Genomic DNA, 25,592 nt, shown 5'->3' on the forward strand with positions numbered 1-25,592 from the left:
GATTTCCCAAACATTGCAGCAGCAATCTCTCCCATTCCACATGCACTTTTGCTTTTTTAAAAAAATTTTCTGTCACGCTGTGTGGCATATTGGGATCCTAGTTCCCTGACCAGGTATGGGATCTATGTCCCCTGCAGTAGAAGTGGGGAGTCTTAACCACTGAACTACCAAATAAATCCCCATATGCACTTTAAAGTTTATTTACTTGATTTATTTGGCTGGGCTGGGCCTCTGTTGCAGCACATGGGATCTCCAATCTTCCTTGTTAGGATGTGGGATCTTTAGTTGTGACATGCAGACTCTTAGTTGCCACTTGAGTCATGTGGGATCTATTTCCCAGATCAGGGATTGAACCCAGGCCCCCTTCATTGAGAGCTTGGAGTCTTAGCCACTGGAAGTACCGGAGAAGAAGCCCCTCCCTGCTCCATGCAGGGCAATGTGGCCTTGTAACTCTCCTGTATCAGAAGGTGGGCTCTACCTCCTACTCTTGAATATGGGCTTGCCTTAGTGACCTTCTTGTAACCGGTGGTGGAAATGATGCTGTGTGACTTCCAGGGTTAGGACAACAGAAGCCTTACAGCTTTTGTCTTGGCTTTCGGTTTGGGATGTTTTCTCTTGGAATGCTCCTTCTTGGAAACCAGCAGCTATGCTGTGAGAAACCCAAGGCTCATAGAGAGGTCACGTGTAGGTGAATAAACCCAGTCATTGCTGAAACATGACAAGTGAACGAAGAACTGTTAGACGACGGTTCTCAACTGCTCAAGTCCCTTCTAGCTACTGAAGCTCTTCTGGCTGATGACAGAGACATTGAGCAGCAGAGGAGAGACATCCTTGGTGTACTCTTTCTAAACTCCTAGACTACAGAGATTATGAGCAGAATAAACTGCCTGTTGCTTTATGCCACTAGATTTAGGGTGGTTCGTTAGGTGGCAATAGATAACTTCAATGCCACCCAGTTAGTGAAGAGGAGTAAGTCACAGAAACACATTGGGAAAAGATTTAGATTTCTTGCTGATTAGACATAAAATACTGACATCAAAGAAGAAAATGTTCAGTGTGCATGAAAGTATGATTGGATATGAAATTCTTTTTCATTATTAATGAGGATTTTCAAGATTACCCTTGTAAATAAAAGAAAAGAAAGAGCTAGTAAATATAAATATATATTTAGGTATAATTTCAACTATTGCAAAATTTTGAATGACTTTGAAAAAGGTTTTACATTTTTTTATCATCCACTTCTGTGAGCAGCTTTTATTTAATCCCGCATTGCGAGCAGATTCTTTACCAGCTGGGCCATAAGGGAAGCCCAGAAATACTGGAGTGGGTAGCCTATCCCTTCTCCAGGGGATCTTCCCGACCTAGGAATTGAACCAGGGTCTCCTACATTGCAGGCGGGTTTTTTACCAACTGAGCTATCAGTTCAGTTCAGTTCAGTTCAGTTGCTCAGTCGTGTCCGACTCTTTGTGACCCCATGAAATATCAGGGAAGCCCATTTAATAGGCTACTGCTATGAAAACCTTGAGGGCAAACTGGCTAATGTGTGAGGTTCAAAGATGAAGGACTTCCCTGGTGGTCCAGTGCTGGGGGTATGGGTTTGACTCCTCGTCTGGGAAGATCAAAGATGCTGCGGGGCAGCTAGCGGGCTCTGCCATCTTCATGCCTGCTCCCTGCAGCCAGTTCCTGCCTGTCCTGCTGCCCACTGTGGATGAGGGACTTGTGGAGGAGGCGGGCTTCCCATGTGACCATGGAACGCGGTGCACAGCCCACGGTGTGGCCCTCGGGGCAGAAGGGTGGGGAGTTCAAGGGGCTTCCTGAAAGTCCAGCTCTCCACAGTGGTCCTGGATCTTCTGTCTCTTCCCTGTGATGTGCCCTCTTGTGGTATCTGGGTGGCTTCACAGAGGGTGTGCTAACAATGCACTTATGTTCAGTGTGCATGAAAAGTATGATTGGATATGAAGTTCTTTTTCATTATCAATGAGGATTTTCAAGATTACCCCGTAAATAAAAGAAAAGAAAGAGCTAGTAAATATAAATATATAATTAGGTATAATTTCAACTATTGCAAAATTTTGAATGACTTTGAAAAAGGTTTTACATTTTTTTATCATCCACTTCTGTGAGCAGTTTTCATTTATGATGAACATAGTTATTTTAAGAAATTAATACTCTAAAGGCTTGATCAAGAAATCAACTATAGTTCAATTAAAAATAAATAAAAAATTTTGATCAGGAGGTGTTTAGTCATTTTTCAAGCACAAAACCTAATATAAAAATTATGTTCACAGAAGCAAGCTCCTTATAAACATTTAAATATTTTATTTGGAAGCCTTATGTAAAACCTGTATTAAAAACTTCCATATTATTATATATTTTATTTTCCCAATAATTATATAGTAAAAAGAAGGTGCATTGAACTTTTTTCCATCAAGTCCTTTCTGTGTGTGTGCTACATTGCTTCAGTCCTGTCCGACTCTGTGCGACCCTATGGACTGCAGCCCGCTGCAGCCCACAGCCGGGCTCCTCTGTCCATGGATTCTCCAGGCAAGAATATGGGAGTGGGTTGCCATGCCCTCCTCCAAGGGCAAGTCTTTTCTAGATGCCTCCAAATCCCCTTCAGTTTGCCCTGAAATATGAGCACTTTCTATGTGTGCCATGACTTGAGGAAGGTTGGAAACACTACACCAAGTCACTTATTCCAGGAAGCCTTCCAGAAACACCTCCAAAGAGTAAATCAATCTTTCAGTTCAGTTCAGTTCAGTTCAGTCGCTCAGTCGTGTCCGACTCTTTGCAACCCCATGAATCGCAGCACGCCAGGCCTCCCTGTCCATCACCAACTCCTGGAGTTTACTCAAACTCATGTCCATCGAGTCGGTGATGCCATCCAGCCATCTCATCCTCTGTCATCCCCCTCTCCTCCTGCCCCCAATCCCTCCCAGCATCAGGGTCTTTTCCAATGAGTCAACTCTTCGCATGAGGTGGCCAAAGTACTGGAGTTTCAGGTTCAGCATCAGTCCCTCAACCAGGAGTAACTCCCAAACATGAGCTGGTCCGTCGAGGAAACCATTGATGTTGTCGAGGGACCAGATGCCACTTCTACAGCAGGAACTTGCTTCTTCAGCTGCAGACTTCTTTGCTGTTGTCAGAGAGAGGGGCTGCTCTCTGCCTTTTGCAGGCACTGGAGCCTTGGTCAAAGTTAGGCAATGGTGCCTCCAGCTGGTGGAAATGGGTCATGTGCCTGGGTGAGGGGTTAAGAACTATTCTCAGCTTTCAGAAGGAGATAGGTTTTCTCCCCACCAGACTTCTGAAGTGAAAGATTCTTCTAACAATGAAGGAGGGTCCAATGCCGGATGGCCATAGTGACTGTTAAGTGTCCACTTTCCAATTCCCATCCAGCATGGCCTCAGGGTTTCATATGGTCTGAGTTGCCGGAGAAGGAGGTCCGGGATCAAGCTGATGGCACAGGTTGGGAGACGAACAGGGGACACTGGAGAGATGCTCTTGACAGTTGGACATGTTATCACCAGTTAAGGATGATGTCAGAAGTCAAGGATGGGGAAAAGCAGGGAGGAACATTCAAGTGGAATATTTCGAGGGGATAAGAGTTCCCTCTCTTCTAAAAGGCATCCAAGGCATAAGATTGCAGTGTGTTTCTGGGAGAAAGGAGATGAAGGCAAGGTAAACTCCGTGGCCTCTAGGTGGGTCACTTAGTTGGATGTCACCTTCATAGACATGTGCCTTCATGACTGACATGGACCTCTGATGACTGGTATAGCCATGACAATCACCTTGCTCAGGGATCCAGAACAACCTAGAAGATGTTCAGTATTCTTCCCCATAGTCAGCATTCCTTCCCATTCTGCTTTGCTCTAATAACTCATTCTTTGAGAGTGAGTCTGGGGTGTGGGAGAGGAGGTAAGTTTGAGATTTCTCTGTTTTAATGTCAACCCTTTCTGCCAGGAAGCCTAATCCCTTTGAGATGCTGCATGGGGCTTTTCAGGTGGTGCAGTGGTATAGAACCTATCTGCCAATTCAGGAGACACAAGAGATGTGAATTTATTCCCTGGGTTGGGAAGATCTCCTGGAGGAGGAAATGGCAACCCACTATAGTATTCTTGACTGGAAAATTCCATGAACAGATGAACCTGGCAGGCTACAGTCCATGGGGTTGCAAAGAGTTGGACATGACTGATTGAGTGTGATCGCACACATGCGCGCGCGCGCGCGCGCACACACACACACACACACACACACACACGGTTTCTGGTCGGCTGGGTTTTAAACTAGCATCTGGGGGCTGGGAGGAGCAGCAGTGAGTGAGTGAGCAGACAACCCCTGAGTCTTTTCAGGGTGAGGGGACCTGCCTCTTTACCACATGCCACAGGGCTTTTGTCACCTCCTTGTTCCGAAGGGTGTAGATGATGGGATTCAGCATGGGTGTGATGACCGTGTAGAACAGGCTGAGGATGCGGTCCATGGTGACAGAGGAGCCTGCCCGGGGCCGGATGTAGGTGATGCTGGCCGTTCCAAAGAAGAGGAAGACCACGAGCAGGTGGGAAGAACAAGTGGAGAAGACCTTTCGGCGGCTCAGGGTGGAGGCCATTGCCAGGATGGCACTCAGGATGCGGGCATAAGAGGTGACAATCAGAGAGAAGGGGACCATGATGAAGACCACGGTGGCCATCATCACAGAGACCTCACTCCTGTGCTTCCCAGCACTTGCCAATCTCAGTACTGGCAGAATGTCGCAGAGGAAGTGCGGGATGACTGGGTGGCTGGGGAAAGGCAGGGTGAAGATGAGGGAGGAATGGGTGGTGGCTGTGATGATGCCCATGAGCCAGGAGATGCCCACCATGGCCATGCAGGCCTGCCAGTTCATGAGGGTGGAGTAGTGCAGGGGCTGGCAGATGGCAGCGTAGCGGTCATAGGCCATGGCTGTGAGCAGGCAGCACTCTGAGATGCCCAGGACAATGAAGACATACATCTGGGCTGCACAGCCCCAGAAGGAGATGGCACGGGGGTGCGGGAAGGCCAGGTCAGCCAGTGTCCTGGGCACGATGTCGGTGGTGTAGAGTAGCTCCACCAGGGAGAGGTGGTGCAGGAAGAAGTACATGGGAGAGTGCAGGGTGGGGCTGGCCCATGTGAGGAGGATGATCAGACAGTTACCCAGCAAGGCCACCAGGTAGGCCAGCAACACCCCCCAGAACAGGGGGCCTTGCAGGGCCCTGAGGTCGGAGAATCCCAGGAGGAGGAATTCAGGCAGAGTCTGATTTTCTTTAGCCATAAGTTCAGGCTGGAGCCTATGGTACAGCCAAGAAAGAGATGTTAATACAGAAACAATTGGCCTTTATGTAATTTAGTAAAGCACTTTTCATTCAGTCCCTCTTGAATCAACTGGGAGAGTTAGGGTCTGCACTTTACGGATGATCCGTTGGCCATTACAGGAAGCATAAGAGACTCGGGTTCAATCCCTGGCTTGGGAAGATTCCCTGGAGGAGGGCATGGCAACCCAGCTCAGCATTCTTGTCTGGAGAATCCCAAGGACAGAGGAGTCTGGCAAGCTATGGTCCATAGGGTCACAAAGAGTCAGACATGATTGAAGAGATTTAGCATGCACATGGGCCTCAGAGGGGTCAAATAATTTGTCAGAGGCTATATGGAGGGAGTGGCCGGCTTGGACTTGAATCTAGGTCTCCTGACCCCAGATTCAGCAGTGGGCTCAGTCAGGGACTGCCCCAAGCCTATGTCTAGGGATCACCATGGTGGGCTGTGGATTTAGAGTGTCAGGCAATGATGTGACTGTGTGTGTGATGATATTGCCCCGTTGGATCCTACTTTGGGATTCTGTAGGCTTCCCTGGTGCCTCAGCAGTAGAGTCAATTTGCAGTGCAGGAGACGCAGGTTCAGTCTCTGGGGTGGGAAGATCTGCTGGAGAAGGAAATGGCAACCCACTCCAGTAGTTTTGTTTGAGAAACCCCCATGGACAGAGGAGCCTGGTGGGCTACAATCCATAGGGTCACAAGAGTCACACACTGCTTAGCAACTAAACCACCACCACCATCACCACCACCCACCACCTGGGATACTGTAGAATCTTTTTCATAGATTGTCAGCTTCTGGCACTTGCTTTGTGAGGGGAGTGGGGCAGCCACAGGCCATGTTGCATGTTGTAATTTTCTCTCCTCTTAGCTGGGCCCTATGATCTTCCATCCCAGCTGTCTGTACTCTGTTCTCCAGGCCTCCATGCATTTCCATAGACAGTACCCCCTGCAGGAAATGTTTCTAAGCATTCTATTAAAATCCCACTGATCCTTCAAGCTCAACTCAAGTTCTCCCTGCCTATGGCAGCTTCTCTGCTCCTCCTGATCAGAAATAATTACCCATGGAATTTCAGGATTAAAAGTGACCTTAATACATGCATATGTATGGATGAGTCCCTTTGTTGTCCCCCTGAAACTATCACAATGTTGTCAATTGACTGTACTCCAATATAAAATAAAAAGTTAAAAAAAGGTGACCTTAAGGGTCATATTAGGGCTTCCTTCTTAGCTCAGTTGGTAAAGAATCCACCTGCAATGCCGGAGACCCTGGTTTGATTCCTGGGTCGGGCAGATCCACTGGAGAAGGGATAGGCTACTCACTCCAATATTTTTGGGCTTCCCTTTTGGCTCACTTGGTAAAGAATCTGCCTGCAATGTGGGAGACCTGGGTTTGATCCCTGGGTTGGAAAGATCTCCTGGAGAAAGGAAAGGCTACCCACTCCAGTATTCTGGCCTGGAGAATTCCATGGATTGTATAGTCCATGGGGTTGCAAAGAGTTGGACACGGCTGAGCGACTTTCACTTCCAAGGGTCCTATGTTTCAGCATGGCAATGCTCAGGTGTTATCTACAACATCTTAGAAGGACGCTGTGTAGTGTCTCTGAGCATCTGCAGTCATGGGGAACTCACCATCTATTTAGGTAGCCCCCTTTAGCACTGGCCTCCTCTGCCTATAGGACACGTTCATTCATTGGTCTTGGCTAAATTCTCATATCTTGTAGAATGTCAAAGCCCTTTTGTACCAGACAGCCTTCAAATATTTGAAGAAAGAACCTTTGCCAATGCTCTCGTGAGACATTACTTGTATCTCAGTTTCAGCACTTTCTAGAGAAGAGTCTCCACTGTAAGGTCCTACAGGGTAAGTTGAGGAGTTCATCGGGCGCTGTCTGTTTTCACAATTGCTAATGTTTTCAGTGAGCTGGGGAACCAGTGCTGGGTCCCCACCAGGCACTATGCTAAAAGACTTAATATTCATGAAACCCTTGGATATTCACAATCATGCTATGACATAGAAACTTTTACTTTCTCCATTTTACAGATGAGCACATGAAAGCTCAGACAGTATCTTTCTCAAAGTCACACATCTAGTAACGGAGAGAGTTTGGGCTCAAATCCAAGAGTTTGGAGTTCTAACTCCAGCGCCTGTTCTCTTGGTCACTAAGTTATCAACTGTCTTAGAGGCTAATTTAATCACCAGAACAACTCGCATGGTATGCTGCACATGCCAAGTGTTCAGCTAAAGATTTATTAAATGAATGAATGCACTAATAAAGACGGGGGACTGATGGACAGAAAGGTTAAGGGATTTGCTTCAAGTTACTCAGTTAGTTGGACAAAGGCAGGGAACTGGCCCCAAGTCTTTGAGAAGTCAGGGTTCCCAAGATTTGCCGAGCTTGTATTACCCCTATTTACCCCACACGTGAAGATTAGCTAGTCATCTTCATCTTTAAGCAGGAGACCCTTAACCTCCCCCCACCCTCATTTTGTCCACTCACCGTATTTTTGGCTTTAAGTCATTATTGAGTCTGTGGCTGACACTTCGAGGTTGCTGCATGCTATGCAGTATCTCAGTTGACTTTATAATAACTCTAGAGATAGCTGTTATTCTGTCACCGCAGATAAGGAACCAGAGCTCCAAGAGCTTAAATAACTTCTTCAAGATCACACCATAACAGAGTGGATGGTGGAACCAGAACTGTAACTTGGGACCTGAGGCTCCAACCACCATACCTACTGTATCTCCAGTGAGGTCAACAGCCTTACCCTATACTTCTGGGAGATGAACTCCATCTAGTCAGTTTGGACAGGAGTATCTGAGTCCCTTTTCCTCTTGACTGTGGTCAATAATCCTTCAGATGATCAATCCACTTAAATAATCTGTGGGCTAGATTGTGCTGTTTTTAGATTTTAAAAATAATATCTTTGCAACTAAAATATTTAAGAAATATTTGGAGTAAAGTCATCTATGATTTTCCCACCTTGGTTAAATTTCTTTCTGTGTATTGCCCTCAAGTCTTTATCCCACTGCAAACTCATCTTATATGCTTTTAATCATGGTGTATATACTAATTTGTCTTTTCCCTTTCCTTTTCAATGCTTCTGAGAGCCATTTTGCCATGAGATCACATAACATTCTGAGGGGTCCTTTTAAAAGCTCTTGTAGTCATCTGTTTAATTTCTCTACCAGCATTCAACAAATACCTCTCATATTCTGGCAACTCAAATCCTTCCATTTTGGGGGATAGTTTAGATAATGATGCAAATATTAGTTGGTATATGGTTGGATCAACAGGTAAGTATGGATAACTGGCTAGATGGGCAGATGATGAGCGATGAATATGTGGCTGGCTGGCCGCACTGCTGGTCAGCTCAGAGAGCCCTGAATGCAGGAAGCAAGGCTCTTAAAGGGTGCACTGGAATAGGCAGCAGTTCTGAGGGGGAGATTTGTCATCCTGGAGGCTGGACTTCTGGAGTCTACTGGGGGATTTGGGAAATGGGGAAAATGGGGGAAGAGAGCAGTCTTTTTAAAAAATATTTATTTATATTAGGCTGCGCTGGGTCTTAGTTGCAGTATGTGGGATCTAGTTCCCTGACCAGGGGTCGAACCTGGGTCCCCTGCACTGGGAGTGCAGAGTCTTAGCCACCGGGCCACCGGAGAAGTCCCGAGGGCAGTCTTTATTGGCAGGGAAATCTTGGGAAGCATAGTCAAACAGTTCGTCTTTTTCTTTCAGATTTTTCTTTTTGCCTGAAGTACTAATGGGAGCTCTGTATGGGGCAGTGTTTGTGCGTTTGTGTGCGCATGTTGTTTGTGTTGGGGAGCACATGGAGGGGCGAAGGAGGATGCATCCAGGTTCATCTGTGGGCTCTGAGATGAGGTCCATCCATAAGGACTTGAGAAGAATGCCCTAAGTTTTCATCAGACACTGACCATAGACAGTGTGGAGGCTATGAATGTCCACCTATTGTCATTTGTCATCACACTGACCTGCACTCACTAGTCACTGCCTCAACCCCATCACTTAGCCACACACAACCCGTCCTATTAGGCACACTACAAGTGTGCATATCACATGATTGCACAATTATCATATGGTATGACCCATCCCACAGCACAACTGCTCATAGGACACGTTCAAAGGTTTGCATATTCTGAATGTATACCCTCGCCTGCTCTATTATTTGCAGCTTTATCTGATAGAAACTGTCCAGGGTTTCCTGTTTGGAAACCCTTCTCCCAGGTTGGCCAGGCTGGTGACCTCTAACACATATTTTTGCAAATGAGTATTAGAGATCTGGGAGACCTCCCCTGGCCTCTTTTCTCCCTGACCAGGTACAGGTATCAGCTTCCAGCCCAGAGAGACCGCCCGTAAGGCCCTGAGCAAGTCCTGATCTATCCCCTGTTCCTCTTCATTTCCTGTCCCTGGGCAGAGTCTAGTCTTATCAGGGAAAGGTCCAAGGCTGCCCGGCGCTCTGTGGGCCACGTACCTGGGGAGGTGGAAATGGCCACTCAGCTGGAGTGGGGCTGATGGGCACAGGCTTGGGTTCTGTTGTTCTCTTTCTCCTCTGTGGGACTTGACCTCTGTGGCTCCACAGTTATTCTACTGCTGATCTTGTACCTCTACCCCTGGGGACCTGGGCGGCTCTGACTCTTGGGGGCTCCTTTAGTAACTCTGAACCAATATAGTGTCATGGGCTGGTGATTCTGTCTAAGTCTCCAGTGATTGTTGCATCCTCTTTCCTCTCCTTAGCCTCATTTTTTTTTTTTTTTTTGGCCAAGCTATGTCTTCATTTTCCTCATACCTGTTCCTCTCCTGGCTAACTTTGTTTCCTCACACATTGTAAGATTTCCTTGGTCGCAAATGACATGAGACTTGAGGGTCTCCCTCCATCATATCTAGAATCTCATGATGGGCAATTCATTCTTCTGTGTGAAATCTTGTCTCCCTGTTAAATGTAGATGCTTCTAGAAAACTCTAGAAGTTAATAACAGTGAAATGTGGTTGAATTAGATTGATTTTCATGCCTGGTTTTCTTTTTAGATGGAAAGTATTCCAGTGAACCCATTACCCATCAGTTCATGGCAAAGAGTCAGGGTTTGCATCAATGTTCAGGCACCTCATATTACTGCAGATGTTCTTAGTGGGGTCTTTACCCAAAGAATTAAGTTTTATGAATGTTTAACATGTCTGGGAAAATTGGTGAAATTTGGGAATAGAACACAGGTGTTACCTGGAATAGCCTGGGCCTTTCCCTCAACTCTTGATGCCCTCTAGTTGATGCTTGTCTTCACTTTAAAAGAAATTTTATTTATTTGTTTGGTTGCACCGGGTCTTAGTTGTGACATGAAGAGTTTTTAGTTGTGGCTGGGGAACTCTTAGTTGAGGCATGTGGGATCTAGTTCCTTGACTAGGGATCAACCCAGGGCTCCCTGCATTGGCAGCATGGAGTTTTTTTTGGTCTCCTCTTTTTATCTCCCATTCTCTCCAATTGTCTCTATTACTCCACTGATTTTTTCTTATTGAGATCACTAACAACCCTCATGTTACCAAATCCAATGGATAATTTTCAGTCTTTATCTTATTGAGTCTCTCAGCAGTACTTGACATGCTTGATCCCCTCTCCTTCTTAAAACTTTCCTTTTTAAATTCTGTGATTTCTACACTTAAATCTTTGACCATGGCCTCTACAGTATATATAGCTGAATATCTCTCTTTAGATGTCTTAGAGGCATCTCAAACTTACCATGTCCCGAGTAAAACTCTTGTTCCTCTCCCAAGTTTCCCTGTCAACAGTAAGGGATCTGTTACCACCCAGTTGCCCACATAAACAATCTGATTGTCTATTTTAATACATTTATTTTATAACACTGCATATTCAATTTCTCAGAAAAGCCTATTAATCCTGCATCCAAAATTTAATCCCAAGCAACCACCTCTTATCATCTTTGCTGCTAAATTTTCAGTCTAGCTGATTGTCCCTCTCCCTCACCACAGTCATTCTTGTTCCATCTCTTGTCTCCACCCAGCCAGTGTGATTTTCTCCAAGTATAAGTCAGATGGTATCATTTTTTTCCTTTAAATCTTGTAATAGGTCAATAGCTTCTCATTTTAGGTAAACTGTAGACTCCTTCACTTGATTTATAAGACCCTAATAATTTAGTCCCTGTGTTTAAGCATGTCTTTTTATTCTTTTTTTTTTTGCCAAGCCATGTTACTTGAAGAATCTTAGTTCCCCCATCAGGGTTTGAACTTGGGCACTCCAGCAGTGAAAGTGATGAGTCCTAATCATTAGATCACCAGAGAGTTCCCAGCATGTCTTTTTATTCTGATGTTTTGACATGTGGGTAGACTGCTCTTCTCAGGGTCAGCTAATTCCTAGAGATAAGAAATTACTTACTTGTAAGCATACCTTTCATATGTAAACCAAGCAATCTAGAGCCCATACCCACAGCTATCAGCTTTATTGAGCTCTGATATCCGGCTTGGTACTAGACAACTAGAGACAGGCCCTAAACTCAGAGCCAATAGAAGTTATTCAAACTAGCTAATACTGAACTTGTCTACTTTGCCTACTCTGCCTACACTGCCTTACCCATTCCTTGCCATGAAAAGCACAATAAAGGCTCCTGCTCACGTTATCCCCTAGTTCCCTCTGCCTGCTAATTGACCCTGGTACTACTTTGTGTGGCTCTGCGTGGTCTGGCATGCCCCACCATCTTGGGGACTGTGCATAACAATCTATCTTTTCAATAGCAATTAACTCTTGATCTGTTGCTCTCACTTGTTTTTTGGCCCAGCATGTGATCTATCCTGGAGACTGTTTCATGTGCATTTGAAAAAGAGTGTGTATTCTGCTGCTTTTGGATGGAATACTCCATATATATTTATTACATCCATGTAATCTATCATGTCACTTGAGGCTAGTGTCAGACCACTGATGGGGGTGCTGAGGTCCAGAGGGCCCTGGAGTAGTGCTATGCCAGTGATGGGTGGATCTGGGTCCTGGAATCTCTGACTATAGGGCCCTGGGGGTCCTAGAGCTGGTGTTTGCCCACTGATAGGCCAGTCTGTTCCCTGAAAAAGTTGGGTGTGGGGCCTGGGATGTCCCAAAGCTTGTCTTGGCCCACTGGTGGGTGTGATTGGATATTGGGGCTTCTGGCTGAGGGTCCAAGGTGTCTCAGAGCTGCCCTTGTCATGTTGGTGGTTGGGGCCAGGGCCCAAGGTGTCTGGGGACAGGCACCAGCCTGCTGGTGGGTGGACTGTGTCCTGCCACAGCAGGTTGCAGGCTTGTGCTGGGCCTGGAGCTGGTGTCAATCCCCTGATGGGTACAGCAAGGGCCTAGGGGGTCTTGGTCTGGTGTTGTCTCACTGGTAGGTGAGCTGGGTCCTGGTGCACTGGGAAGACCCAGAGGAATCGGGTGGAGAGGGAGGTGGGAGGGGGGATCGGGATGGGGAATACGTGTAACTCTATGGCTGATTCATATCAATGTATGACAAAACCCACTGAAATGTTGTGAAGTAATTAGCCTCCAACTAATAAAAAAAAAAAAAAAGGAAGAAAAAAAAATTAGATATTTTAACATTGGCATCATAATTATTTTATAGTCCGTGTATGATAATTCCAAGATGTGTGTCACTTCTGGGTCTGGCTCAAAGTTTTGTGTTGTTATTAATGGGTTGTTTCTTCTTGCTTTTTTGTGTGTCTTGTAATTTCTTTTTTTTGTGTGTGTGTCTTGTAATTTCTAAATGCATGTTTATTATTAAGTACAGCCAAATAGTAGAAGTTGAGGTAAACAGTATTTGTACACAGAAATGGGCATTATTTTGGTGTGTAAAGGCTGATAATTGATAAATCAGACCTACTGAGTTAGAAATTGCTTGACAATTAACACCAAATTTAATTGGTGTTATCAATAATTTCAGTACACCACAGTCTTCGAAATCTTTCAATTGTGGGCTGCTATTACCTTGCATATAGTGCAGTGGCTCATTGTTAAATTTTCACTGGTGTTAATCTGGAAAAATCTCCTGGTGGAGGGGAAGACAGTGGCAGATGTGATGTTGCAGGCATTAGAAAAATACAGTGGAAAAAAATGCCTACAAAGACCATAGAGTTGACTGTTGCTAAGTTGTACTGATGCCCTGAAGAGGGTAATAAGAATCTAAGGGCTGTTAACGAGCAGTTAATGGCAAAGTGTGGCAGCTAGAGGGCTCACCTATGTGTTGGTTGGTTAGAGGCCTTATCTCCTGTGGTGAGAACAGACAGTTGAGTGGGTTGTTGATCTACTTGTTAGCAGCAGAGAACTTCAGAGACATTTGAGTGCTTAGTTCTGGCAGGTCCTTTATGAAGCTCAGGACCATGATGGAGGAAACATAGATACTGAAAATGTGGAAAAGACATATCTGGGCAGATGCTTTTGAGGATTTTAACTTTTCAGCTTGCTATGAGCACTTTGGATTTGCAGAGGTGGCCACTATTCCCTACCAAGGGCTAGCTGGAAGATGTTTAGGAGGTCTCCTATTTATAAGACATCAGATGTTCCCCTTAAGAGCTGTCCCTGACTCCTCTCGTAGATGTTAGACTGATAACTAGGATTAAACCCAGAATAATCCAGCTGAGGAAATGCTGGACTTGGTAAAGGAGGAAAGAACCTATACACTAAGGAATGAAAAGAATTGGCTTGCTTGTACTGGCAGAAGTCAGAGAAGTGTTCCTGGGACTAGGATTTGATCAGGGTCCCAGAATGTAAGACTGGCTTGACTGAGCAAGAATTTATTGACTTGGGAACACATTTTTAGGATGTGGGATTTAACATCCTCCCAGGGACCCCACTTCAACACTGGAATAGCTCTCAGTGCCTGAAAAAGTGAGTGATGTCCAACACTCAGTGACGTGGAAATACCTGAGTTGTCTGGAAGATGGTGAAGGAAGGAGTAAAAAGCCCGAGGGAGGTGGGAATAATGAAATAGGTACATGACATATGAACTTGAGGCCTATTAGTTGGTTTGTTCCATTGGAAGGCCCGCAGCACAGATCATTCACAAGGTCATGGGAAATGTACTGCTGAGGGGGCCAACAGCATCACTAAAAAGTGCAGTGACGGCTCTCCTTTACTGGGGCTGATGGTGGGACAGAGAGTCATGGAGCTAGGCTTGTTAATATTCATGGGAATGATGTGGCTTGAAGAGGTAGAGGACAGTTAACTCTCAGAAGCAATGACCACATGATTGGCAGGGTCAGAGAGGCAGCCAAGGGACTCCAAATGCAGAAAGTTATAGAGAGTTAATAGACTTTAGCACCCCCAGGCCTCCCTAAGAAGCATCTGTGACATGCCCAGCCTCCTCAGGTTCGTCTAGAAAGGCATCCTGCAGAAGTCAGGTGGGCTTTGCCAGACTCCAGCTACAACGGATTCAGATCGCTGCCAACATAACCTGAGACATCTCTTCACCTGAAGTTACTTTTAAATGGAGTCCAAATGATTCCTTGGTAATGGTTTTCATTTTCATCTCGGTGATCAGAAATGTCCTTATGAACAGACATGAGATTCCTTATAGTACTTTACAGTAGGAATCATTTTCTAGAGATGCCAGAAAGAGGCAAGCTTTTTTTTTGGAATTGTTGGAGGGAGAAGAAAATTGCTTAAAACCTGAGAACATTTTATGAAGTAGATTTTTTGTATGTGTGTGGCATCATGAATAATCTCTCCTGGGAAGTATCTAGGAATTTCTGACAAAATATATTTACAACTTTTTGATAGTGATTGATAAGACAAAGAGCCCTTCATTGAAGGTAGATACAGTCATTCACCTGATCACTAGATTTATGACAAGTAAAGCAATTTTTAATCAGACACTTCTGTTTTGTATGTACTCTAAAGATATTTTTCCTTCTTTATTAAAAGATATCTATAGGAAATAAAATATCTGAGCTGGCCTTCTTTGAATACCTTTCTCTTGCTGACAGATGTAGAACTAAATTTTGATGTGTGTTTCCAGTCAGTTCATCTGAGAAACAGTTTTAACAAAAGGAGTTATCACAAGGTCAAATTATCAGTTGGCATAACTTTAATGAATCATTCAACATTTCCACTGATTCTGAGGCCACTAAAATGAATAAAGATGTGCTATTTTTCTGGTCACATTATTGAAGGCTTCTTTTACTTGTTTATTCCTTAGAGTGTAAATAAATGGGTTCAATAAAGGGGCAATTAATGTATTGAGCACAGCGACTCCCTTATTGAAGGCAACTCCTTCTTTTGCTGAAGGTTTTATGTACATGAAGATGCAGCTGCCATAAGAGAGGGTGATGACAATCATGTGGGAAGAACATGTGGAAAAGGCTTTCTTCCTTTTCTGAGCAGAAGGGATCCTTAGAATGGTCCAGATGATGTTTGTGTAGGAGAGAATCACCAGCACCAGGGTGACCACCAACGTCACAGCTGCTAAGATGAAGTCAACCAACTCCAGGAGTCTTGTGTCTGAGCAAGATATTTCTATGAGGGGTCCATAGTCACAAAAATAATGATTCAGGACATTGGAGGCACAGAAATCCAGTTGACTGGTCAGGATGATTGGGGATAGGATAATGAGAAATCCAGCCAGCCAAGAGCAGAGGACTAGCTGGATGCAGACTCTGCTGTTCATGATGGTCATGTAATGTAAGGGTTTGCATATGGCCACATAGCGGTCATAGGACATGGCAGCCAGAAGGTAAAACTCTGTGGCCCCAAAGAATATCACAAAAAAATACTGAGTGAAGCAGCCAGCAAAGCTGATGCTCTTGTTCCCAGTTGAGATACTGAACAGTAGCCTAGGAGTGAAAGTGGATATAAAGAAAATTTCTAAGAAGGAGAAGTTCCAGAGGAAGAAATACATGGGGGTCTGCAGGTGGGAGTCCAGTAGTGTGAGGATGATGATCATCAGGTTTCCTAAGATGCTGGTTATGTAGGTAAGGAGGAGAAGTATGAAGACGATACTTTGAAGCTCTGGGATGTCTGTTAGTCCCAGCAGAATGAATTCTGTCAAAGTTCGGTTTTTCATTGCTAATGATTCTGCCTGTGAAGCTGAGAAGAAGGGAAATGAGGTATGAAAAGGGCAGCAAAGCTCAGGAATGTTGAGGGGAGGATGTGGATTCCCCTTGAAATTTGTTCATGGAAAATTCCTTTATCTAAGTTAACAGAATGTCTGTTGGTCTCAACTGGCCCTTCACAAAATGTGTTTACCCAGGTTCCCATGTAGGCAGCTTTCTTTTTGAAGCCTTTTTCTTGAAGCAATGAAATAGTCACCTGGCACTCCAAAATGCATCTTCTGCATATAAAGATTTACCTCTTTATCCACTCTTTGCTTTTCCCCCTCTTTGTCTATGAAACCCTTCTCCAAGATCTTGTAGGGATGTTTCATCTTTCCTTCATGTTGATGCTTTGATGATTTACTTCATTGCTGTCTTCTTCAACATATCAGACACCTCCAGATCCATTTGCTCTGCAGGAGTGAATAGCTCTTTTTACATTCTGGCTTTTGTGCCTGGTGGCAGGTTTGGAGAAAGCTTTAAAATATTGAACTCTTTTTTGTATGAGACTTTTTCTTCTGGTTTTAACCTATGGAAGAGATTATAGGTAGCCAATAATTCTAGGAAAGCTTTCTTTAACTGCTTAAATATTCAGGGAGTAATGTTTACTGGACCAGGAGTCTTTCTTATGTTCTTTTAGTTTTCAGGACACAGATGTTACTGCTACAGAAAAGTAGGAAAGAGTCAGCCTGGTCCCTTACAGACTAATATGGATTCCTCCCAGAAAAAAACCTGCTAGGGTCAAGAATCATTTTAGGCATTTATCTTTGTTCTGATCTTCTGGTATCACAGGAACTAAGGCTCTTCAAGGGTGCTTATCTAGAACAAGTTCATAGCGGAAGTCCCAGTGGCCCTTGGCCCACTGTGCTCGCCGGACTCTAGTGTCAAGGCAGTGTCACCCTCTGAACGAGAGGCTCAGGCTTCTGCTCACTTTGTGCTCTTTGGAGAATTTTTCCACATTATCATTGAGAAATTTACATTTGCATTTTACAGAAATATAATCACAAGTCTGAATATATAATTTTTTGGAGAAGTTCATTACATTATTGTAATATAGAAGAATTGTAAAAGATAAAAATTCCACCAATAGGTGAATAAGTAAATAAATTGTGACGTTTTGTATTTGGAATAAAATGGGAAAATTATCTGTACTGACTTTTGTATGTTTACAATATATTGCTAGTGAAGTAAACACAATCACAAGTTTATATTGTGATTTTTATCTGTGTAAGAAACTGGGAATTTATACATATATTTCCAAATGTCTGGAAGAATTTTAAATGGTCAATGATAGTTATTTCTGGAGTGTCACTGACCACAAAATGAGTCTTTCTCTTTTCCTTTATCCCCATATTCAAAATCTAAATATAAAAAAATGAACCTGAATGAGAATTTTAATGGTAAAAAACAGTAGTAGAAATCACATTCAGTTGGATTTCATAATCTGTCACCATAAAGTGATAATATTGATGAACTAAGGACATACTCACTTTTTGACACTCAGAAAAGATGTTGAGGGATTTTATCTCTGGATGCTGTCACGAAGAGTCAAAATTGAGAAGTCAGATGTGGATAAGAAAGTAGGATAAAATGTAACATATATCCCACTTTTCTAGTACTACGCCATACCCTGATTGCTCACAAAACATACAGGTTTCCTGAGCAGGAGTTTGAAAAGAAATAGTTCCTAGCTCCCTTTGCCTTTAATCAATCACTTGTTACTACCTTTTCTATAAGTTGATCCCGCTTAGCATTGGATCTACAATTTCTGAAGTTGCTACCTTATTTAAACTAATTGAAGAATAGAGGAATATTTTGCTTCTCACAGTCTCTTTTTTTTCCTCCACTTGATCTGGACTTCTATACAATTTTTTATCAGTTTGAGTGATACACATTTTATTGAGTTTACTCAGCAGAGACGTTGGGGAATAAATTTTTCTCTGGGGTCCCAGGTCAAGAAAACTTTAATTAGCCTTAATAAATAATGTTGGGAATTAACTTTTGACAGTTAACTAGGAAGATGTTCCAAAGAGACCCATGAGGACGCTGTGACAAAGGCTTCAGTTACAGGAAAAAGTCTTGTGGGAACTGAAGCAATAATGATGATCATAATAAGAAAAATGCAACATTAGTTTATCAAGCATTTTACCTGAGCTGGGCAGAGTTTTATTAACTTCCATCCTTTTATCATTTTATGCTCACTACCTTTGAGGCATTTGTTATTTTTAGGCTCTTGGCCCACCTAGTTAGTAGGAGTGTGACCTTCAGAAGTTTCTCTAGCTTCTCTATGCCTTAGTTGCCTCATCTGTTAAATGGGGGTAAGAATAGTAATTGCAACATAAATCTATCATAAGAACTAAATGTGTTGTTAGATGTGGAGTGCTTAGAAGAGTGCTTGGAATACAGTAAATGGTAGACTACTTATCATTATTATTATTGTTATTATTTTGCCCATTTTGCAGATGAGGGAATAAAGAACATAAAAGTTGTGTAGTTTTCCCAACATCACATAACAAGTACTCTGAATTACTGGCATCTGACAGCTGGTTCGCCTAATTCTACAGCATGCCATGTGCCTCTTCAGGAGCATGAGGAATGCAGAAGTGGTGTTGGCTTCCTACTGTCAGTGGCATCACTGTCTCACCATGGGGGTGGGAGGTTTAGCATTTATTTCAGAGCAAATTCTTTCTTTCCTGTGTTGGACCGTTGTTCTCTGATTCTTGCTTTCTGATGAAAGGCAGGATGTTATATATGTATCTATCTTCTCCTCAATGGACTTGAACTACCTCCCCTGATATTCCCTCCCCATTTTCTTTCTTTAAACGTTGTTTTTTTTTTTTAAATGTGGACAATTTAAAAAGTCTTTATTGAACTTTATACAGTATTGCTTCTGTCTTATATTTTGACTTTTTGGCCGTGAGGCATGTAGGATCTTAGCTCTCCACCAGGGATGAAATCTACTTTCCCTGTGTTGGAAGGCAGAGTCTTAACCACTGGACCACAAGGGAACTCTCCCCCATCTCCATTTTCTTTTTGATTCTGCATCTCTAGGTGGCTTTTATTCATATACTTGGAATCCACAGATCGTTTACATGGAAAACTCAATAGCGGACTGAGCTTCAAGGATCACGGAATCATTGAGAGGGAGGTCCATGGTGTTGTTACACTTGACTCTGGTCAAGAGAGCAGATGGTACTGGAGTTTCCTCTTGAGTTTGGTGACAAGAATGGTTTCTATTTTCAAGATTGGTCTAAGGTAAATATATGAGATCATGAAGTTTGTCTTTAGTTCTCCGTAGTGAATGTGTGCTTACTCTTTAGCTGTAGGCAGAATGACTTAAAAAATGAAAGCTGTAAGTATGGGTTTGAGACCAATAATGTGTAACTGACCAAGAGTCTTCCAACCCTTAGACCCCCAGTAGGAAAGACAAAACAAGCTAATGGAAGTGGCAGAAGGACAAAGGTGTGTAAACCAAGACAGGAGAGATACCGGAAATGGATTCTTCAAAGAAGCAAAGGACAAGAAGATAAAAAAGAAGCCAAGGTGGTGTAAACATGTGAAAGAAGAGATAAATGTGGTCAGTCAGAAGCTGGCACAGAGAGATTATTTTGTATTCAGTATGTGGGATCATTTCTTCCCAGCCCACATTCTCCTAAGAGAACCTTTCTTGGTAGCTCCTTAACCACTGGTGATGGGAACTTGATAACACAAGGGCCAAACTGTCATAATTAGAATCTCTTTCCTGGGTGCTTATATAGTATTTGAGTTTGCTAACTGTATGCAGTCAGTTATGGAAGAAGATTTAGATTTTATGGGGCAGGCATAAAAGGCTATGTCACAGTGGATGAAGAATCAAGGATGCCGGTCCATAGTGAGAAAAAGTGGGATAGTCATAATGAGAGAGGGAGGGAGGAAGAGAGTGGGGGGAGGGGGAGGGAAGGAGAAGGATGAGAAAAGGTGGGGAGGAAAGAGAAAGGGCTGAAGTGCCAAAGAATTGATGCTTTTGAACTGTGGTGTTGGAGAAGACTCTTGAGAGTTCCTTGGACCACAAAGAGATCAAATCAGTCCATCCTAAAGGAAATCAGTCCTGAGTATTCATTGGAAGGACTGATGCTGAAGCTGAAGCTCCAATACTTTGGCCACCTGACGTGAAGAACTGATTTGTTGGAAAAGACCCTGATGCTGGGCAAGATTGAGGGCAGGAGGAGAAGGGGACGACAGAGGATGAGATGGTTGGATGGCATCATGGACTCAATGGACATGAGTTTGAGCAAACTCTGGGAGTTGGTGAAGGACAGGGAAGCTGGGCGTGCTGCAGTCCACGGGGTCACAAAGGGTTGAACATGACTGAACAACTGATTTGACCTGAAGAGAAAGGAAGAGAGAAATTCAGTAATCTTGAAACTAATGTTTTCAAATAGATTTTAAGGTAGTCAAAGGATAGGTTCTCATAAATTATTCCACCAAGAGATTTCTGTCCAGATATAACATTTTAAAATACTGGGACGTAAATCTTCACATTGAGCCCCAACACATTAGCTACTTAAATACAACCCATTTCATGTTTCTATATTGAAAAAATTTAATTTTTATAAACAGACAAAATATAGAATAGTGAATCCCCCTAACCAATTATTCATGTCGTGCAATTTGAAGATTTTGATACCATTTTAATTGAACCAAGGGCATTTCAACTGAGAACAAGCAGAAAACTGTGGAGGGTTTTAGAAACACTAAAATCTATAGATATCTGTGCTCAATGGATTTGTTCCAAGTATCCAATCTGTTTGGCCAGATCACATCCAGATATTCACCTTTTAAATAAAAGTTTCAAAAAATATATTTTTTTGCATCTTTACAAATATATTTTATGCTTCAATAAGGCGCTTAAAAAATTTCCACGTACTGGTGGTCCAATAGTTAGGACTCTGAGCTTCCATCGCAGGAGGGGTGTGTTCGATCCCTGGTCAAGGAACTAAGATCCCACATGTTACTCGGTGCTGACAAAAAGTTAAAAAAAAAATTGCACTCAGAAGGAAATTTCCAAGGGGAAATAATTTTGGAGAATTCATGCTTTGACTACCTTGAAATGTATTTGTAAACAGGAGTTTCAAGATTAGAATTTCTTTGTCTCCCTCCATCCCTCCTATTTTTCCTACTCCCTCTCATTCTTTCCCATTTCCCTCCTACCCCTTAAAACCAACATTTATTTATTTAGGCTCCGCTGGGTGGCATGTGGGATCAGCATGAACGGGGATCAAACCCAGGCCTCTTGCGTTAGGAGTGCTCCCTGAATTGAGAGTTCAGAGTCTTAGCCACTGAGCGACCAGGGAAGTTCCCCTCCTTGCCTGTCTTTTATTTATCCTTTTCTCTCTCCCTTCCTCTGCTCCCCCACCCCTAGAATGAGTTGTGTTGTCCAGGATGAAAAAAAAATGGGATGTTTAGTGTGGGATGATCTCTCCCATACTAAAACAGAATGAAACTTTAGAGCCGCTCTGAGCTCCACGCTCACCTTCAGAGACGGCCTGGCACCTGTTATTAGGAAGGGAGGAAAGCAAAACTTCAAGTTATTATTTTTCCCTTTTGAAGTTTGAGACAAGAGTAGATGTATGGCCAATTATCACTTTTTTTTTAAAAGGATTTTATATTGATCTTTTAATTTTATTGAGAATCCTGAAGACTTCTCCTGAGGATTGTTTCTAAGCAGAGTTCCTTGGGTGTGTCCCTTCAGTGTCTGACATTTTCTAAAACAAAACAAGACAAGACAAAACAAAACCACACAGAACCCCACCAGAGGGAGTTATTTGCCTAAATTATTCCCGGGACAGAGATTCCATTGTTTGAGAATTGAAATCCTTTCAGGTTTCTTAACCTGTGTGGTGTGTAGGTAACATTTGGTAGAAAATCCCACTGGAAAGAGCCATTTAACCGGATTATCTCTGGAATATTGATTCTATGCCTTGAGCATATGGTTTCTTCTATATGCACATGTTATAAACTGTGTCCTGCGTCCTCAGCCCCTCTCCCTATCATTCCACAGACCTGGTGGGGGCCTCACAATGGAATTACCTTCACATTGTAAAACTTGGGAGGGGAGGTGAAATGAATTTAGAGGTATCAGTGCAGCGTGTTAGCCTTTAAGATGCAACTGCTAAGGTGGGTGCATACAACATTTGTCTGCTTTGGACCTGGCTTTTAAATTGTCTGTCTTTACTGGGCTTGGGGAATGGAGTTAAGACTGATTCAGAGGTTTCCCTGGTGGTCCAGTGGTGGAGAACCCACCTGCCAAGGCAGGGGGCAGGGGTTCACCACCTGGTCCAGCAGGATCCTCTGTGTTGCCAGGCAACTCAGCCCCTGCACGTGACTACTGAGTCCACACACCCAGAGCCCACAAGCTGCAACTACTGACACCTGCACGCCCCAGAACTCGTGCTCTGCAACGAGAGGCCACTGCAATGAGAAGCCTGTGCATCCCAACTAGAGAAACTCAGTGTGCATCGACAAAGACCCAGTGTAGTCAAAAATACTAAAAAAAAACTGATTCAGGCTGGGAAGTAGGTAAATCAGCACACCCTCCTCTTGCCTGACCATTTCCTGCAGCTTCCCAGTTAGGGAAGCTCTGGGTCTCTCTCCCGTAGGCCATCACATTCATCTGAGAACTTTATTTTGGGTGACGAAGTCCCTGGAAAACAATGTCTTAGAAGTGCCCTTGAAGAGAGTGTGGAGGAGTTGAGGCTACATGTGGCTCCTGAGCTTTCTGGGAAATTAAAAAACCTCATTTTACACAGAGAATGTGCTAAAGTTAGGCTCCATAGGATAAGACCTTCAAAATCTACCAACCTCCCTATCTGAGTCTTACTTCAGGGGTCAGATTACCTGTGACGAGGACACTGAATGCCCCAGAAGAAAAATAAATAACTCTGCCTCAATATGCATCCTGTAGACAATCTATTTCTCGGTAACTATGGTCTGTGACCATAGGTGAGAAGAGACCTTCTTCTGACCTCTTCCTCCTTCCTGACCTGATCATCCCAACTACAGCTCATATGGGCAATCACTCTGTCCCTCACTTCTTTTTTTTTTTTGTCCCTCACTTCTTAATGGTAGATCTTGAATCAGGACACTGCATGTGTTTACCATATATGCTTACTTTTTGTTGATGAATTTTTGTTGAATAAACCACTTTGATATTTAGTGGCTGAAAGCAACCATATTTGTTTTATTCGTGGTTCTGTGGGTTGGTGATTTGGTCTGGGCTTATCTGGATGGTTCTCTGTCGGTCTTTGATGGGCCCATTCATGTATATTTGACCACTGTCAGCTGGGCAGCTCTGTTTCATGGTGGCAGCGAGCATGCGTGTCTGTGTGTGTGAATTTATTTGCAAGGGTGATGGGGGCAAATTTTGCCTAGGCTAGTCCAGGCTTGTTCACATAGCTGTAGGTTTCTAAGACTTCTTGAGTTTCTGCAAGTTTCCTTGTGGGTCAGATGGTAAAGAATCTGCCTGCAATGAGGGAGACCCAGGTTCAATCTCTGGGTCAGGAAGATCCCCTGGAGAAGGGAATGACTACCCACCCCAGTATTCTTGCCTGCAGAATTCCACGAACACTCTGGTGGGCTACAATCCATGGGCTCACAGAGTTGGACATGCCTGAGCAACTAACAATGGAAACATTAAGTGTCACTTGTATGAAGCAAGCCACATGGCCAAACCCAGTGTCAGTGTGGGTGGACACAACCAATGTAGGTGGCTACAGGGAAGCAAAGAGTGTGCACTAACCACTCGCAGTCTCTGACAGTTGGTCATCTTTGGCACATGAATTATGTGTTGAAATACAGAGGTAGAGTGAATCTGAGAGGGGTTGTGGAGGACAAAGTAATGGGAGTGAGTGAGCCTCAACTCCTCACACACCCTGGAAGGTGCCTTGTAGTGTTGCTATTTATTTTGGAGCCCAGTCATTTTTCTGACCAAGTCTTTTACCACTTGCTTCACTTGCTGGTTCCTGAGAGTGTAGATGAAGGGGTTCAGGAGAGGGGCAATAACTGTATTGATTAGAGACACTCCTTTGTTGAGATCAACCCCTTTGCCTGGAGAAGGCTTTACATACATGAAGAAGCAGGTGCCGTAGCACATGGCGACCACGATGATGTGGGAGGAACAGGTGGAGAAAGCCTTCTTCCTCTCCTGGACAGAGGGGATCCGGATAATTGTCCGGATAATCTGGACATAGGACATGGAGATCAGCACCAGCGTGCTGAGCAGTGCCACCAAAGCCAGGGTAAAATCCACCATCTCCAGCACCTTTGGCCCATTGCAGACCACCTCCATCAGAGGTGTATAGTCACAGAAGAAGTGGTTGATGTGGGTGTCACAGAATGGAAGCTGACTGGTGAAGATGAGGGGAATGAGGATGAGGGAGAAGCCTACCAGCCAGCAGGTGAGGATGAGCCGTGTGCAGACTCTGCTGCTCATGAGGATGGGGTAGCGGAGGGGCCGGCAGATGGCGATGTATCGGTCATAGGCCATGGCTGTGAGGAGGAAGAACTCCGTGGCCCCCAGGAAGATGTGGAAAAAGTCCTGGGCAATGCAGCCAGCAAAGCTAATGGTCTTAGTTCCCGTGGCAATGTTGAGCAGCATCTTGGGCACGATGACAGTCTGGAACCAAATTTCCAAGCAGGACAGATTCTGGAGGAAGAAGTACATAGGGGTCTGCAGGCGGGTGTCTAGCAAGGTCAGGCTGATGATGGCCAGGTTTCCAGAGACAGTCACAAGGTAGGCAAGCAGCAGGAGCAGGAAAACTGCCACCTGAAGCTCTTTGGTGTCTGTCAGGCCTTGGAGGAAGAACTCAGTCACCAAGGTCTGATTGGCCATTGTGGATTTCAGGTCCTTTCCAGAAACATGCAAGCCTGGGCAGATAGAGACGTCAGACATTAGCAATCCAGGGCAGATAGAGACATCAGACATTAGCAATCTTGGGCAGATAGAAGCATCAGATATGCCTCCCACTGGATTGAGGGAAGCAGAGCAGAAGCTTCTAGAGGCCCTTCCCTAGTCAAAAATGTCACCTTTTTTAGAATCCTGAAAGAATTATTGGATGCCAGTGACTGTCCTCTCTCACTCCCTTCTTTCCTCCCTCTTTTCTCCCTTTTATTTCATCCGAGAAAGTCTATACAGAATCCTCTGCTAAGATCAGAAGAACTAAGATGT

The 25,592-nt window shown here is 44.0% G+C and overlaps 3 protein-coding genes across 3 annotated transcripts; all 3 read right to left on the bottom strand.

Moving 5' to 3' along the window:
* Positions 1–4,345: 4,345 nt before the first annotated feature.
* LOC133042695 (olfactory receptor 10P1) lies at positions 4,346–5,284 on the bottom strand. The gene has a single exon (XM_061123566.1). It carries the CDS (start codon positions 5,282–5,284, stop codon positions 4,346–4,348), a length of 939 nt encoding a protein of 312 aa, XP_060979549.1.
* Positions 5,285–15,423: 10,139 nt separating this feature from the next.
* Positions 15,424–16,359, bottom strand: LOC133043447 (olfactory receptor 6C4-like). Its single transcript, XM_061124292.1, has one exon. The coding sequence runs from the start codon at positions 16,357–16,359 to the stop codon at positions 15,424–15,426; it is 936 nt and encodes a 311-aa protein (XP_060980275.1).
* Positions 16,360–24,320: 7,961 nt separating this feature from the next.
* On the bottom strand, positions 24,321–25,256 carry LOC133043452 (olfactory receptor 2AP1-like). Its single transcript, XM_061124307.1, has one exon. The coding sequence runs from the start codon at positions 25,254–25,256 to the stop codon at positions 24,321–24,323; it is 936 nt and encodes a 311-aa protein (XP_060980290.1).
* Between the last annotated feature and the right edge of the window lie 336 nt (positions 25,257–25,592).

Source organism: Dama dama, chromosome 3, assembly GCF_033118175.1.
Source record: "Dama dama isolate Ldn47 chromosome 3, ASM3311817v1, whole genome shotgun sequence".
NCBI lineage: Eukaryota > Metazoa > Chordata > Mammalia > Artiodactyla > Cervidae > Dama > Dama dama.

Excerpts from the sequence above, each read along its gene's own strand:
- LOC133042695 (XM_061123566.1), bottom strand. The coding sequence starts at position 5,284 with ATGGCTAAAGAAAATCAGACTCTGCCTGAATTCCTCCTCCTGGGATTC.
- LOC133043447 (XM_061124292.1), bottom strand. The coding sequence starts at position 16,359 with ATGAAAAACCGAACTTTGACAGAATTCATTCTGCTGGGACTAACAGAC.
- LOC133043452 (XM_061124307.1), bottom strand. The coding sequence starts at position 25,256 with ATGGCCAATCAGACCTTGGTGACTGAGTTCTTCCTCCAAGGCCTGACA.